The following is a 14,688-nucleotide window of genomic DNA, read 5'->3' as shown; positions in this document are numbered from 1 at the left end:
ATCAACAAAAGAACATACCTTCCCATAAGAATGCATTAAGCCAAATTTCTAATATTGTTCAAAAAACGAAAAAACATTATTCTAGTGAGGAAACTCATCGGTTTTATTTTTGTTTTTTCTCTAGTTTCATTTGCATTATGATAGCCAGCGAAACTTGGACCTGGACCAAAACATAAGTCATTTTTGAAAAATGTCGCTTAATACATTCTTACGGGAAGGTATCGATATTATATTATTTGCATAGAAGGTAGGACAAAACGCCAAATTTGATAGTAACAATTTAGAAATAACCCAACATGAATGTTGCAGATCTGAAGAATTCCCATATGGAAGTGCTTAAACGACAGCGAATTCAGAGATTGAAAAATAAAAAAAAAAACTGAAAAACATTGGAATTACAATGCTCCGTTTAATAAGATCTTTGAATCGAAATACTTGGAACCAATTTCGCGAGGTGAGTTTCTATCCCGACAGTTTCTAAAATGCTTGAACGCAGGTGGTTTAAAATTGTTTAATCTGTAAAGGCAAATAACATCAAATTAAAATAACTAAGAAATCACCTTGGAATTTCTAGCAATTGCATTTTTAATATTATATAAGGTTTTTCATCCCAAAAGAATGCCATACAATTTCTTAAGATGTTTCGTTTTGTTTTTCTTATTATTTTTTGTGATTCCATCACATTTGGAGTTTTTCGGTTAATGATGTTCTTCTTCGGATGTCTTCATGCCAGTACCAACGGGTCCATGACGACGTTCCCAGATTAATCGATGCTTTTGTTTCATGTAACAACTCTTGGCATTTGCATATGCTCCTAAATCACCATCTATCATCAAGAAATCAAGTCAAACAAAAACTAAAATAAAAGAATTATAAATTCTTACATTTGATAAACCAATTCTCTTGAGCCTTTTCCAAATCATCTAAAACTGGTCGACATTTGACCATATGATCGGGTGACTCGTAAAGAACACAATCTTCAAAACGTTGACGAAGAACATTTAGAACTTCATTGTCAACCATGCGATCGCGACGGAATTGTTGATCGGCTTCGAAGCGGCAGACAGCGTCGTCAGTGTAGCACTGATCGATGGTTGGCACACGACGGAATTTCTCATGGTACCAAGGATACTTTTGTTGATTTGGTTCAACAATTGATTCTGCGAGTAGAATGAAAAGGTAAACGCTTAACAAAATAAACAGCTGATTTCAATGCGAGGTTATGTTATTATGTAATTTTGTGATTTTTTTAATTGGATTCATTTATACAAAAGGAAATGTATTTAAGTTTGTTTTTGGGGAAATGAGGCTTCATAAATATGTTAAGAATTTAATTGTTCCTTATGCTTACCCTTAAACCAAGTAATTGGTCCATCAATCATGCCCAAAACCGAATTGGCAAAAGCCTCCATAGGACTACGAGCTTCCGGCATTGCTGTGGCTTCTGGAATATTAATATTGTGTTTAATACTGTTAAGAAGAATAAATAATTTATGAATGTTACTTGGATTGAATCGAATTTAACACAAAAAATGAATTTTGGTTTCAAAAAATCAAATTGGAAAAGACAAAACTGCGAGTGGCCAAGGAAGTTTTTTTTTTATATTTCTTACGTCAAATGTGACAGATTCTTTTTTAGGCGTTGACAGATGAAAATGTAGTAGAATAATTGTTTACAGGGTGATTTTTTTCTGAAAATTAAAAATGTTTTGTTAAGGCAAACATCACACTAGCTACATTTATTTTTATCCGAAGGAAATTACATGAAAAACTAGTACACTGCTGATGCGAAACGAAAAAATTTTTAGTCTCCAAAGTCGACAACGAAAATGCTAACGAAAAAATATCATTGAGTATTCTGTCAAAGTCAAAATAAAAAAAATTCAAAATTAATTTAAAATCAGGAAAAATCAACAGAAAATAATTTTTAAAGCAAGAAATAAATAAATTTAAAGTGAAAAAACCATCAACACTGCTCTTGAAGTCAAGAAAAATGCACAGGACAACAAAAAGTAAGTCAGAAATGAGTGAAAACTCTCCAATTTTTCGTTAGAGCTGCGTACTGAAAAACAAAAAGCAAAACGAAATTTTTCGTTCAAGATTTCCTCAACGAAATTTTGTATGAAAAATTTCGTTTCGCATCAGCAGCGAACTAGGCTCAAGCATTTTCGTTGTCGACTTTGGAGACTTGAAAATTTTTCATTTCGCATCAGCAGCGTACTAGGCTTTATAGAGACCTTCTGTTACTTGAAAATACGAGGATTCCTTAGAAAGGTTGAAAATGGTTCTAAAAAAAGGCCTTCTTTAACATTTAAAATTTACAAGGCTTCATCTAAATACTTCAAGGTAATTAAGGAGACCTCCTTTCTTTCCAAAATGGTTGACTTGTGTAATCAAGCCCTTTTTCACTATTAAACCTATGAGAAGTACAATGAAATACTCCTGTAAAGTTTCTCATCAGTAGCAGAAAGTGGTATTTGATCCTATAAGCATACCACAGAATTCTTATTGGAAGCATAATAGGGCTTTTCAATATTCACCAAGATGGAGGAAAAAAATAAAAATAAAATGAAAAAAAGATAAATCATTTTCAATTTATAAAATTTTTTATTTTAATGTTCATTTTTATAAACAAATACACTTCACATTTACAAGAGAGAGCACATCCTTGACCTGTTAATTTGTCAAAATTAATATTCGTATTTGTATTTTATTTGCACTTTTAAAAAATATAATCAATAAAAAATAATGCACTAACTTGCCTGAATATAAATTTCAATAAATGGCGCAACTTATTAAAACACTACATATTTTGGCGTCCTTAAAAGAACAATCGAGAAGCTTCTATAATCCTTTCCAGATGCTACATTTTGTACACCTGGAACGTTTTACAAGAATAAAATTGTTATCATGATAAGAAGCTCCTAAGGATATTTGTCGTGGATTCCTATAGGATTAAACGCTTCTCAACATCGTTATAGTATGCTTATAGATAATTTTCTCATCACACCTAAAATCCCACTATAATATACTCCGTTAGGCGTTGGAGCGTTACAATTTTAATCATTGTTTTATGATTTAGGCAGTCATTATTCAATATTAAAATAATTCATCTTGAGTAATGAATAAAATGCGTAGTGTGTATTTAGAGGCAGTCTGAGAAAGGATCGAACAAGGAAATAGAAGGATTCTTTAGCAGGAATGAGGTTTGGAATTTTTACTAAAAGTTTAAAAGAACACATCTGAGGGTTATTAAACTAGACATAAGGCCTGCAAAGACGAGCAAATGAAAACATCGTAGTTTTTGATTTGCCAGCGATGCAGAGAATTCAAAGAAATCATTTCTGCAATCTCTTTAATGGCGATTATAAAATAAACTCCGCCCAATGCCAGATTGCACTATTCAAAGTTGGGAATGAAAGCCACATTTCCATGCCCCAGACCTGGTCAAAATGTAATCCATATTCAAGCCTTAGACCAATAAAGTTTCTGGATCTGAACTCATCTTCTGAATATGGTCGGAGAAAATCATGTCTCCGAATGGAATTTCAGCATTGTCTGTCCTTACTTAAGGAAGGAGACCTTCTGCTCTGCTCCAACTACAGAGAAATCAGTATTTTTAAAACCGCTTATAAGATCCTCACTGCTGAATCCCTTCGTAAAGAATCTGATAGCTTCATTAGCTTGTTTGTTAAGGTGCGATTCCACAACGCGCGTCACCTTAAGGCGCTGTTCACCCTTAGTAAGCAAGTAACCTATTATATAAAACCTATTCCAACATAAGATAAAAAAGCAATGAGTTGCATTGATTTATTTTCTTGTTTTGAATTATCAAAATTGCTGTTTTAGTTGGCCAAAGACAAATAATAAAAAACTTCACTGCCCACTTGTATAACTTGAAATAACCCTGTAAATATGTTCCCTTTCAGTTATTCATGTAACAAAATTACATAAAATTATTATTTGTTATTTTTCAAACCCCCTGAGTGTTGTACCTTATATGACCCACTCCTAGACAACATAATCATTTAAAACGATAACATTTTCTATTTGATAATAATCAAGGACAATCAAATATTTACACGTGTCAAGATTTATTACCTACTATTTTTTTTGTTGTTGTTTAAAGTTTATTATCAAAAATGTTGCGACATTAATTAAATTCAAAACAAAGATAACGTTTAGATTGATAAGAATAATTATGTCGCTTAGAAAGAGTTGTTTTGTTGTTGTCTGCAAATATATGTACCTACTTCAATCAAATTCAATAACAACAACAAAAAAAAAAAAGAAACTTTATCTAGAAACCTTGGAAGAAAAAGAACAAAACAACAATTTAGAATAGCAAACTGATCTGCCCCAATTGAAAAAAGTCAAGGGTAAAAAGATAAAAAACACAAAGTGATTAATTTTTTTTTAAATATTAATTTTTTTCAAATATATTTTTGAAATATATTTGTGGATTTTTTGTTGTTTTTTTTTATTATTTTTCTCAGCATAATGACATTTTTTCTCCAATATCACAATACAAATTTTTTTTTGTTTATTTTAGAATTATATCTCAAGTGCATAGTAATCAAAGCTCTATTGAATTAAAAATCTATTAATTTTTAAAAATTTACTTTAACTTTTTTTAACGATAACAAGATATTTTATTATAATTTTGAACAATTTTGAATAATTTTGAAAAAGTTTAATAAATTAGAACAAAAAATGTCAACTGATAATTTAAATTTTAACAAAAATAAAAGAAACAAAACAAAAATTAATAATTATTTTCTCGAGAGTGGGTTCATTTTTTTTTTTAAGATTTAAATTTTGTTTGCAACTATTCAACTTGAGATCTAATTTAAAGTTTACTTAATTTTTATTTTTCCTTCTTTAAGGCCCGGACTCTCACACATTTTTCATTTTTCACTTCAGTCAATATGACCGAATTTTTTTTAATACAAAAATATCTTTTTTTCAAATGATTTTTTTCTTAAATATTAATAATTTATAGGCAATGACTATTATTTTTTTTTGCTTTTGTTTTAAGAAGTTAAAAAAAAATTAATCGAAATATTTTCTTTTTTTCTTAAAATTATAACAAAAAAAAAAAAAAATTAGAATTAAAATTAAAAAAATACAAACTAAATTCTAGGACTTTTTTGTTTTGTTTTTTTTGACTTAAATACTAAAAAACTATCGATTTTTTTATGTACAATATTTTAGTGAAAATTTTTTTGAGGATATTTAAAAAAAATAATAATAAATTAAGCAATGATGATGTTTGCTTAAAAATTAAAATATCCTTAGTATGTTTTTGTTTTTTTTTTGCACTTTGATTAATAATATGTTTTTTTTTTTTTTCTTTTTTTTTTTTTTTCAATCGATAAGTGGCTTTTCTTATCGTATATAAATTTGTAATGAATTGCAATTTTTAATTTTTTCCTTATAGTATGTAGAGTGTTTATAATTCCAATTGGAATTGTTCGTGGCTATCTTCAATTTTCATTGGCGATTTCCTGATAGATTCTGGCACAGGTACACACTTGCGGAATGGTGTCTTTGGGGTACCACGCAATAAACACGATGGAATATTGTTTGGTGGTGTTTGACTCATTGGAGAGCCACGCAGATTCTTCATGAAATTACGTTCATAAATCAATTTGGTACCTGGAATTAAAAAAAGAAATATTTATTAGTTTCTATCAAGGAGGAAGAGAGATTTTTAGAAAATATTTATGCTTCCAAAAAGTTGAACTTGAGAACTTATTTAGTGTTGGGCGCCACTTAGTCAATAAATACCTCGGAAAATGTAACATTTACTTCAATTTATGTTGAATATATTCATTTTTGACATCCTACAACTTAGTTTCTTGAGGCAAGTTTTGAAGGCAAAGTTATTGAAAAAAAAATAATTTTCTTCTAAACGTTGGGCGCCACTTATAAACTAAATCAAAGGAAATAATTTAAAGAAATTAAATAATTTTATTATTTTTGAATAACAAAAGCCTTCCAGGAGAAGGTGTCAAGGACAAGTCATTCAAAGAAGACAGTTTTCAAAGCGTTGGGCGCCAGTTTAACACAAAATTTTTCAGAAATTAAGATAATTTTTAAGAAATTAAGAAGCTTAGGGGACAGAACTATTAGATTATGATACCTTCTTCCTAATGTTAAATTTCAAGAACAAAGTTATTGAAGCAAGGTATTTTCTTCAAAGGGTTGGGCGCCATTTTAAGTATTGATGCAAATAAAATCTTCACTATTTTTCAAATTTTTGCACTACATTCCTCGGCCAAATTATTAATTTCAAGTTGTAGATGCAAAAATGATTGAAACAATCGATGTTTTTAAAGCGTTGGGCGCCATTTACAAAAATAAAAACAGTAAGGCAGTAAAATCTTTATGTTGTTTGGAATATTATGTAAGGAACAAGTTTCAATCAAATTGAAAGAACACTCCATTTTCAAAGACTCTTTCAAAGCGAAATGATACAAATTTTGATAAAAACAAGAACAAATCTTAATATTCCTCAGCAAGTAATGTTGACAAATTGCTTTTAGTTGCATTTTCTTTGAAAATCAATTTTGGTATATAAAGCATTGGGCGCCACTTAAAACTGTACAAAAACAAGTCCCCCACAACTTTACTTGTTATGCATATTTCAAGATATCTGTAACTTCCATGTGCCATCTAACATCGAAGAACATAGTAAATATTTACCAAAAATACACCAAAAAACCGACGCTACGCTACAATATCTATTTACTAAGGACGCCACCACCTAATACTATGTATCTAAACGAAAACAAAAATATTGCGTAGTTGCAATTTCTTCGATAGCGTCCTACTATAAACTCAATACGTGATTCTTCTCAAAAATACAAAACAACGAAAAATCGCACGTGTTATCAAAATCAAGAACTTTATTTTGTATCCTCAATTCAAACAACGCAATTTCATTGAAGGCGCATGTCACCCATAACCTCTCTCATATAATATACCTAGTCTAGATTTATATTTTTTTTGTATCAAAAAAAAACATCTTTGAATTCCCCTTTTTTTATTGGATGAAGTTTAAGATCTTTGTTTTCTCCTGTGTTTCTTCTTCATCTTTCTTACCCCAGAGAGCATTAACAAAAAATTGCTTATATTCTCCTTCAATAAAATTATAAATCACTTCTGTTATTGTTTTTATTACTACACCAAGAATTCTCTACGCAGTTCAAAACAAAAGACAATATGAGATGTGATGAAAACAAAATAAACAAAACTGATGCAATAATTTATTTGGATACCCCTGTGCAACAAAATTAACTACATGCAATGTGTATAAGAGTTTGTCAATCTATATATCATACACAGTGCGCATTTATCAAACTTCTAGAATAAATTGAATTCATTTAAATAAATTACACGGTCATTAAACAACCTCACAGCAGCTGTGCTATCAATCGTGAAGACAAAACAAAAAAAATGAAATCGTCAAAATAAAAACATGAATCAGAACTCATATTGGCAATATTCTACTTGTTTTCTTACGAAATTCCTTATATATTATTCAATTTATGATAGAGAATGAGTCAGAGTACCAAATCAGGTGTTAAAATTTAAAGAAATTCAGTTAAATGTTTATAAACAACGTTGTGGATCGTATGTGGAACGTATTTGATAAAATACGATTTAAATGCTATTTATTGCACTATTTGACCCAGTTTTTTTGCTATTTGGATAGATTGACTTAAGTTCAACAGTTGAGAGTGGTTTTTCTGTAAAACCACTCCCACTATACCGTTATTTCGTCGTATTTTATTTTTTTACAAGCATCAAGTTCAACTTGTTCTAGCACTTTTTCGAATATCTTGTATAAATTTATGCAAATTTAAGCTTACCTCCAGGTGTGGTTGAGTACATGGTACCACCAGGCGTTGAAGAGTACACATCTGGCATTTGATTTGGATCATTGATTTGAATTTTCTTCACTACAGGAATTGCATGAGAGTAAGCCTGTCTGGCAGTTGGTGATGCGGACATGATGATTAGTTTTTTTTTTTTGTTTTTTTAATTTAATTAAATATTATTAACTTTAAAGCTAAGAGAGTTTTTTGTAAGCGTATTAACTTTCTTTTGTTTTTTGTGTTTCACACTTTCGAATACCGAAACGGGAAGATACTTTTATATTGCTTTTTTACGTATCTATGAGATACTTTTTCAAGATGAAAAATTTCACTTTAAGTAAAATTTAAAATAAATTCAATTTTATTTTTTATTATAATTGAATTCAGTACAAAAATCCAACACTGATGAGAATTTTATCGGGTAGAGCTGCTTTTTTAAATAGATAAACGTTTTGTATATTTTCTTTATATTATATTACGCGACTTCTCCGTACTAAAAAGAGGATTTTTGGGCCTTTTCTTTTCCTTCTTCACAGTGACTCACTCGGATCTGAACTGAAACGTTTTATTCGATGGTCGGCCTTTTTATATTCGAGAAATACGCCGGTGATAACTGCGCACTGCGCAAGCGTTTTAGAATTCTTAATGAGAATATATATGGCTAAAGTATCTATGTATCTTTATATTTATATATATACTTTTACTATACTCTGGCAATGTAGCTTTGAAAATTGAATAAATAAAACCAGAATATACAAAACAGAAGTTTTATACAGATGTGTGAGTGTGTTTGTTGTGAATATGTGGAGGAATATTTTTTGTTTTTATTTTGTGTTTTTGTTTTTTGTTGTTTTTGTTTTGGTAGAAAGAAGGGAAAAGAATTTTTTTAAACATCGAAGTAGAAAAAAAAGAAGAAAAAAAAGCTTAAAGATACATTTCTGGCTGTTAGAGTATTACTTTTTTTGCGTATCTACTTGTGGTGTGGTCAGGGTATATAGTAAGTAAGTAGATGATGCGATAGTGGAATATTAAAGTTTATTGGCACAAATAAAAATGAAGTAAACAATTTTTTTCTTGCCTACCCAGAAGAAGAATTATTTTTGTTTTTATTGTAAAAATGAAAAAAAAAAATAAATAAAAAAAAATTTAAATATTCTTTGGAGAAAAGATTAGAAATTATTTTTTTATTTGAATTTTTTTTTAAATGTGTGATGATGAGTGAGTGATGCTGACGATGGCCACGAATTTTTATTTTATTAAAATTTCATTATCAACTGCGAAATTTCTTTTTTGCTGCGTGTGTTTTTGTTTTATTAAATTTGTCGAAAAATTTCGTCAGAAAGTTTAGTTTTTTTTTTTTGGGGTTTTAAGAATTTTATTGATAAACATAGGTATTTTTTTTATAGTTTGTGTTTTATTTAGTTTTATTTTTAGTGTATTTTATCCACGTGCAGAATTATGCATATTCTTTTAAAAATTCGTAGAAATTTTTCCATCAACTTTTATCTTTTCTTCTTTTATTTTACCGGCTTATTGCTATTTACTTTATGATTTTTTTTCTTAATTTTTTTTTAAGTTCTTTCTTTTTTAAGTTTTTTTTTTTTATTTTTGTACTTCTTTTTACATACCTGGAGTACTTTTTGTTTTTGTTTATGTTTTTTAGGGTAGGTAGGTATACCTATACATACATATATTTTGTTTACGTTTTTTATAGAGTAGGAAGATTAGATAGGCAGGTATAAAAAATACCAGGTAAAAGATAGTATCTAATTCGATTACCGGCTCTTAAAAATGTTAAGACTTTTGTTTTTTTCGATTTCTTTTGATGAATGACTTTTTTTCGGCTTAGGTATTTTGTGTTTGTTGTACATATTCGTAAGCATACCTAAGTCTATATACATTGATATGGATAAGATTTAAAGCTCTTTGAAAGTGCGTTTTAAAAACTTATGATATAAATAAGGGAAGCTGGGGTATACCCACAGATGGAAAAAGTGTTGTTTTTGTTATTTAAAGATATCGAATATTGTCACGAATTTTTACATTTCATTCATATGGAATATTTTTCAATTTCAAATCTTTACCAGCCGATTTAAATTCTATAGTCTTCTGTTTCAAAATGATTTTACATAAGTTTGAAATCGGTTTGTTAACCAGTTTCAAATTATATAATTGGAAATCAGTTTCAAATGTATTTAAAATCAGTTTCTAAGCAATTGCAATTCAGTTTGTAATCGATTGCATTCAGTTTATTAAAAAATCGATTGGAAACAAGTTTCAAATTAATCAGTTTCAAAAAATTTATTTTCAAATCGACAGCATTCAGTTGATTAACAAATAGTTGCAAGAAATCAGTTGCAAAATAGCTAATATTGATTACAAATTGGGTTCAAACCCAGCGGTCGGCTCAGAAGTTTTTTCTAAATCGCCAGCTTAACTGAAGCCACCTGTGCGATAACATGAGACAATTTTCAACTATGTCTCCTCCTCTGTGCCACGTAGTTCAGTGTTGTATGTTCTTCTCTCGTTCTTTCTCTCTTTGTCTTTCTGTGTTGTATTAATGTCTTGTGTTGTATCAGCAAAATGGACCTAGATTCCGAAGCTGCAGTGTTTCTAGTCCGGAGATTTATCTTCAGACTAGTTTAATATGTAATGTAATGTAATGTAATGATTACAAATTTATCTAAAACCGGTTTCTAAGCTATTGCAATATAGTTTATATTATAATCGATTCAGTTTAAAATTAATTGTAAATTTTTTTGAAATCCATTGGTAACTCACTAAATATTTATTATAAATAATTTTTAAATCGATAGTAAAGCAGTTTCAAATTAGTTGAAAATATGTTACCAAGTTTCAAATCGATTGCATTTAGATTCAATTTGATTACTTATTATCTTAAAGTAGGTTGGCAAACAGCTGGGTATTGTTTACATTTACAAATTATGTTGGGATTCATTTCAAATCATTTGAAAATCGATTACAAGCTGTTTTTAAATCGATAATTCATCTGGGTAAATCTTCTTCTTTCTTCTTCTTTTAGCCTCTAGACTCATTTTCTCTAAATGTACGTTGCCTTTTCCCCTACTTCTCGTCAGATGACTTTTCGGCAGTTTTCAAGATGAAATCACATATTGGACACTACTTCCAAAAATTAAGGTGCTATAATAGCCCCGTTCCATTTGAGGTGATAGTTTACTCATGAGCAGATCTAGTACACGGAGAAAAAATAAGGTATGAACCACCTTATTTCTGGTAAATTTAACTTTAATGTAAAGTTTAAATAGGGATGACTCCCCAATAAAATGGAATTTACCTTACTTTTCTAGTAAATTTATAGCTTATGATTAACTTTACAGTAAAGCCTTTTTTTGTATGAATTTCTAATAGAAATTACTAGAAAGTTAGGTACATATTTTACCTTACTATAAGGTTGAAAATATTGATTTTTAAAGTAAATTAAACTTCTCTATGGAAGGTATATAATTTAGTTACAGATTGGATCAAATAAAGTCAATTTCATTTTTATTGATGACATTTTTCTAAATAAAATTGTATGCATTTATCTTACAAAAATTAAAATAAAAAAGGTAATTTTTGTAATTATTGAAAAGCATAACTAGGTAACACGAACTTAATCCTCAAAGCTATTTAGAAGTAAGTAACGTATGACCCTGTTATGTTTTTCAATAATTACATGTATTACTATATTATAATTTTTGTAAGATGCAAACAAACAATTTTATTTAGGAAAATATCATCAATAAAAATGTAATTGACTTTATTTGATCCAATTTTTTTTCTAATTCTTCATGAATTAATTAGATTGAATGATGTTAATGCATATGGATACTCATATTTAATTCTAACACAAGAAAAAAATTTGCTATCCGTAATTACGGAGCCAATAATAACGCACAAAAGAACACAAAAAGTAATTAAAACATTTCACTTATAAAAGAAAAACACAAACGGGAAAAGAAATTTTTACATTTTATTTCTTTATTAATTATTCCGCACCCGGACACCTAAAAGCTTTGACAAAAAAAAAATCCAAAACAAATGGAAAACAAAATGGCAGACTTTTAAATGACAGCAATTAAGATATGGGGAAAATTCCTAGAATTAGGTGATATTATGACCTTAGTGTAAGGTAAAACTTATTCATAGAATAGTTAAATTTGTAAAATATGTTTTTAGAATCTTAAAGTGAAAAGAGTCTTACACTTTTTTGGATGAAGGTTTGTTTTACTCTACGTAAAGAAAATATTGCTACTCGTAAGGTATATACTACTTTATTTTGTTCACCATAATTGAATCATTTATTTGCAAAACATGATAAGTCCATGATTTTAAATTTTTCAGGAGAAGAAAAAAACGTTCTATTTTCTTTTGATATGCGTAGAAAAATTTATAAAAAATACATTCTGTAGAACTCTTGCCTAGCTACAAAATACCGTTTCGTTTTTAATTTTTGGAGCGATAGCTCAAAATATAAAAAATAAAAACGCTTTTGGACTTATCATACTTTGAAAATAAACGGATGTGAAATTAGTTTTTAAATGGATATGCAATTTTGCTTTTAGCCCCAGTCTATCAAACAATTGTATTTGAGAATAAAATGCAATGTCCGGACTGCTTATTTAACTTTAAAGTAGCTTTAAACTTAAGATTTTCAGCCATTAATCTAATATACCATTTACACAAAAAGAAGCTGTTGTTTATTTTCAAAAGATGATAAGTCCGGGACTTATTCTGTTTTTGATACTAAAAAAATATTTCGCATAGCTGTAAAATCGGATATAGATGGAGTAGATACTTCATATTTTAAAGACAGACGTGGTTATCCCTGGAGTACAAATTTAGTCAAAAAAACGAATTTAAAAAAAAAGTGGACTTATCATGTTTTGCAAATAAATGATTCAATTGTCTTGTAAAAATTACTTTACGGAGCCAAGAAATGTTCAATACGTAAGGTAAATTTTACTTAAAATCTAGGGCTCTTTACTTTAATTTCCTTACTAGTCATATGGAGTATAAAATACTAGATTAATTTTTCTCCGTGTACCTACTTAAATTTACACATGATCTTCTACTCGAGGAGATAGGAATCTTTAGTTGTTGTACTTGATTTCTATTCACCTCCTCCAATGGAACAGGGCTAATAGTAGCCAGGTTCCATTGGATGTGGTAGTCTACTCATAGTAGATGTTTTGGTTAATCTAGTACTATCATCTACTCATGCTCTTCTTCCCGAGTAGATACGATTTGTATTGAATTCGTTTAAAGTGCATTCCATTGAAAATCGCTAGTAAACTACTAGTAGTACTTTGCCACCTCTCAAAGGAACAGGGCTAGTGTTCGCGTGTACATGAGTAGATGATCTAGTACATTTATGACTACATCTAATGCTCTAGTGTACGAGTAGATAGGACATGCAACTATTTTCTTGGGTTAAATTGAAAATCGGTGGCACCTTAAAAGGAACGCTGCTATTATAACCTTACTTTTACTCCAGTCTGTACTTGCAGTAAAAGGAAAAATGTTGAATTTTTTTTTTGTATTGAATACAACACATAAAATAGATTATTTCTTTATTTATTACTCATCAAAACGTGCTTATTTAAGCGTTTTAATTTTTAAATACACCATGATAAGTGAGTGAACAAATTTCCATTAAACTTTCCTATCAAAAACTTATTGGCAATGAGTCAAAAAACTGATGAAAGACCAGCTTCTCCTATTGAAATTATTGTTTGTTTGTAAACAAAGTCCAAAAAATTAAAAAAAATCAAATCGATAAATTAATATAAAACGTTGGTCATGTTTTTTTTTTTCGAGATAGTAAAATTTAAAAAAAAGTAGGTATTTTTATTTCGTAGCATTTGATTTACACGTGTTTATATAGGTATACATAGTGTAGGATTAGCCGTGTGCAAAAATAATGTCAACGTCCTTGTATTTCCGCTCGGTTTTTTGTTTTTATTTTGATATTAAAGAAATGGGTGTAGTTTTATTATATTTTGTATATACCTATTTATTATTTAAGCTGCGAGACAATATTGTGGTAAAAATAAAAGTAAACTAAATTGATTCCGCATACGTGGAACGTACGCTACAACCTTCAAATATTCAGGTCAGATTTATACTCACTTTGAAATCGAAACGATGACGCGGTGTGTGAAGAAATCAGTCTGAAAGTTTGTGGATATTCTTAATTTAGAACGAATTAGCGGAAATGTTTAAAAAATATTATTTAACGTTTTTAGAACTCAATGTCAATGGAAAAACTTTGGAACACTCATGAGTACTTAACTAGCGATTTTAAATGTGACGCACTTTCAAGAAAACCGGGCAATTTCCATCCATATCGGAACGGGGCTGTTTAAAACTAGATCTAGTACTACTATCTACACATGCTCTTCTACCCGAATTGATGGTAATGTGTTATTGATAGTACTAGATTATTGGTTCTATCAAAAGCAACACAGCTAATTATAATTATTATAGGCGCGTTCCTTTGGAGTTTGTAGACTACTCATGAGTAGAGGATTAGTAGATCTAGTACTACAATAATACTACACATGATCTGCTCGAGTCGATAGGATGTGTAATTGGTTGTACTAGATTTCTACTCATGTGAGTAGTCTGCGACCTCTAAAGGTGCATAAGTCCGCGTTATCTTTTGAAGATGGTAGGCTAATCATGAGTAAGTAGATTATTAGTAAATCTAATACGAACTTCTCCACATGCTCTTCCCGACAAGCAATTTTGCATATAGGCATTATAGGCATCTGTAAAGCTT

The 14,688-nt window shown here is 29.3% G+C and overlaps 2 protein-coding genes across 2 annotated transcripts; both read right to left on the bottom strand.

The window, feature by feature from the left end:
• Positions 1 to 556: 556 nt before the first annotated feature.
• Positions 557 to 1,635, bottom strand: LOC129921492 (NADH dehydrogenase [ubiquinone] 1 beta subcomplex subunit 10). The gene is made up of 4 exons (XM_056003333.1): positions 1,505 to 1,635; positions 1,352 to 1,444; positions 885 to 1,160; positions 557 to 826 (listed from the first exon to the last, which is right to left on the bottom strand). The coding sequence occupies exons 2-4, from the start codon at positions 1,431 to 1,433 to the stop codon at positions 699 to 701; spliced, it is 486 nt and encodes a 161-aa protein (XP_055859308.1). The 5' UTR covers positions 1,434 to 1,444; positions 1,505 to 1,635; the 3' UTR covers positions 557 to 698.
• A 3,137-nt stretch (positions 1,636 to 4,772) lies between these two features.
• Positions 4,773 to 8,397, bottom strand: LOC129906141 (eukaryotic translation initiation factor 4E-binding protein). The gene is made up of 2 exons (XM_055981791.1): positions 7,878 to 8,397; positions 4,773 to 5,658 (listed from the first exon to the last, which is right to left on the bottom strand). Exons 1-2 carry the CDS (start codon positions 8,017 to 8,019, stop codon positions 5,453 to 5,455), a joined length of 348 nt encoding a protein of 115 aa, XP_055837766.1. The 5' UTR covers positions 8,020 to 8,397; the 3' UTR covers positions 4,773 to 5,452.
• Positions 8,398 to 14,688: the final 6,291 nt, after the last annotated feature.

This window comes from Episyrphus balteatus, chromosome 1, assembly GCF_945859705.1.
Source record: "Episyrphus balteatus chromosome 1, idEpiBalt1.1, whole genome shotgun sequence".
In the NCBI taxonomy this organism is placed as follows: Eukaryota; Metazoa; Arthropoda; class Insecta; order Diptera; family Syrphidae; genus Episyrphus; species Episyrphus balteatus.
This window is presented reverse-complemented; position numbering and strand designations above follow the sequence as displayed.

Coding starts and splice junctions, on each gene's coding strand:
- LOC129921492 (XM_056003333.1), bottom strand. CDS start 1,433: ATGCCGGAAGCTCGTAGTCCTATGGAGGCTTTTGCCAATTCGGTTTTG. Junction 1,161..1,351: donor ACCAATTACTTGGTTTAAGG/GTAAGCATAAGG, acceptor TTCTACTCGCAG/AATCAATTGTTGAACCAAAT. Junction 827..884: donor AGAGAATTGGTTTATCAAAT/GTAAGAATTTAT, acceptor TCTTGATGATAG/ATGGTGATTTAGGAGCATAT.
- LOC129906141 (XM_055981791.1), bottom strand. CDS start 8,019: ATGTCCGCATCACCAACTGCCAGACAGGCTTACTCTCATGCAATTCCT. Junction 5,659..7,877: donor GTACTCAACCACACCTGGAG/GTAAGCTTAAAT, acceptor TTTTAATTCCAG/GTACCAAATTGATTTATGAA.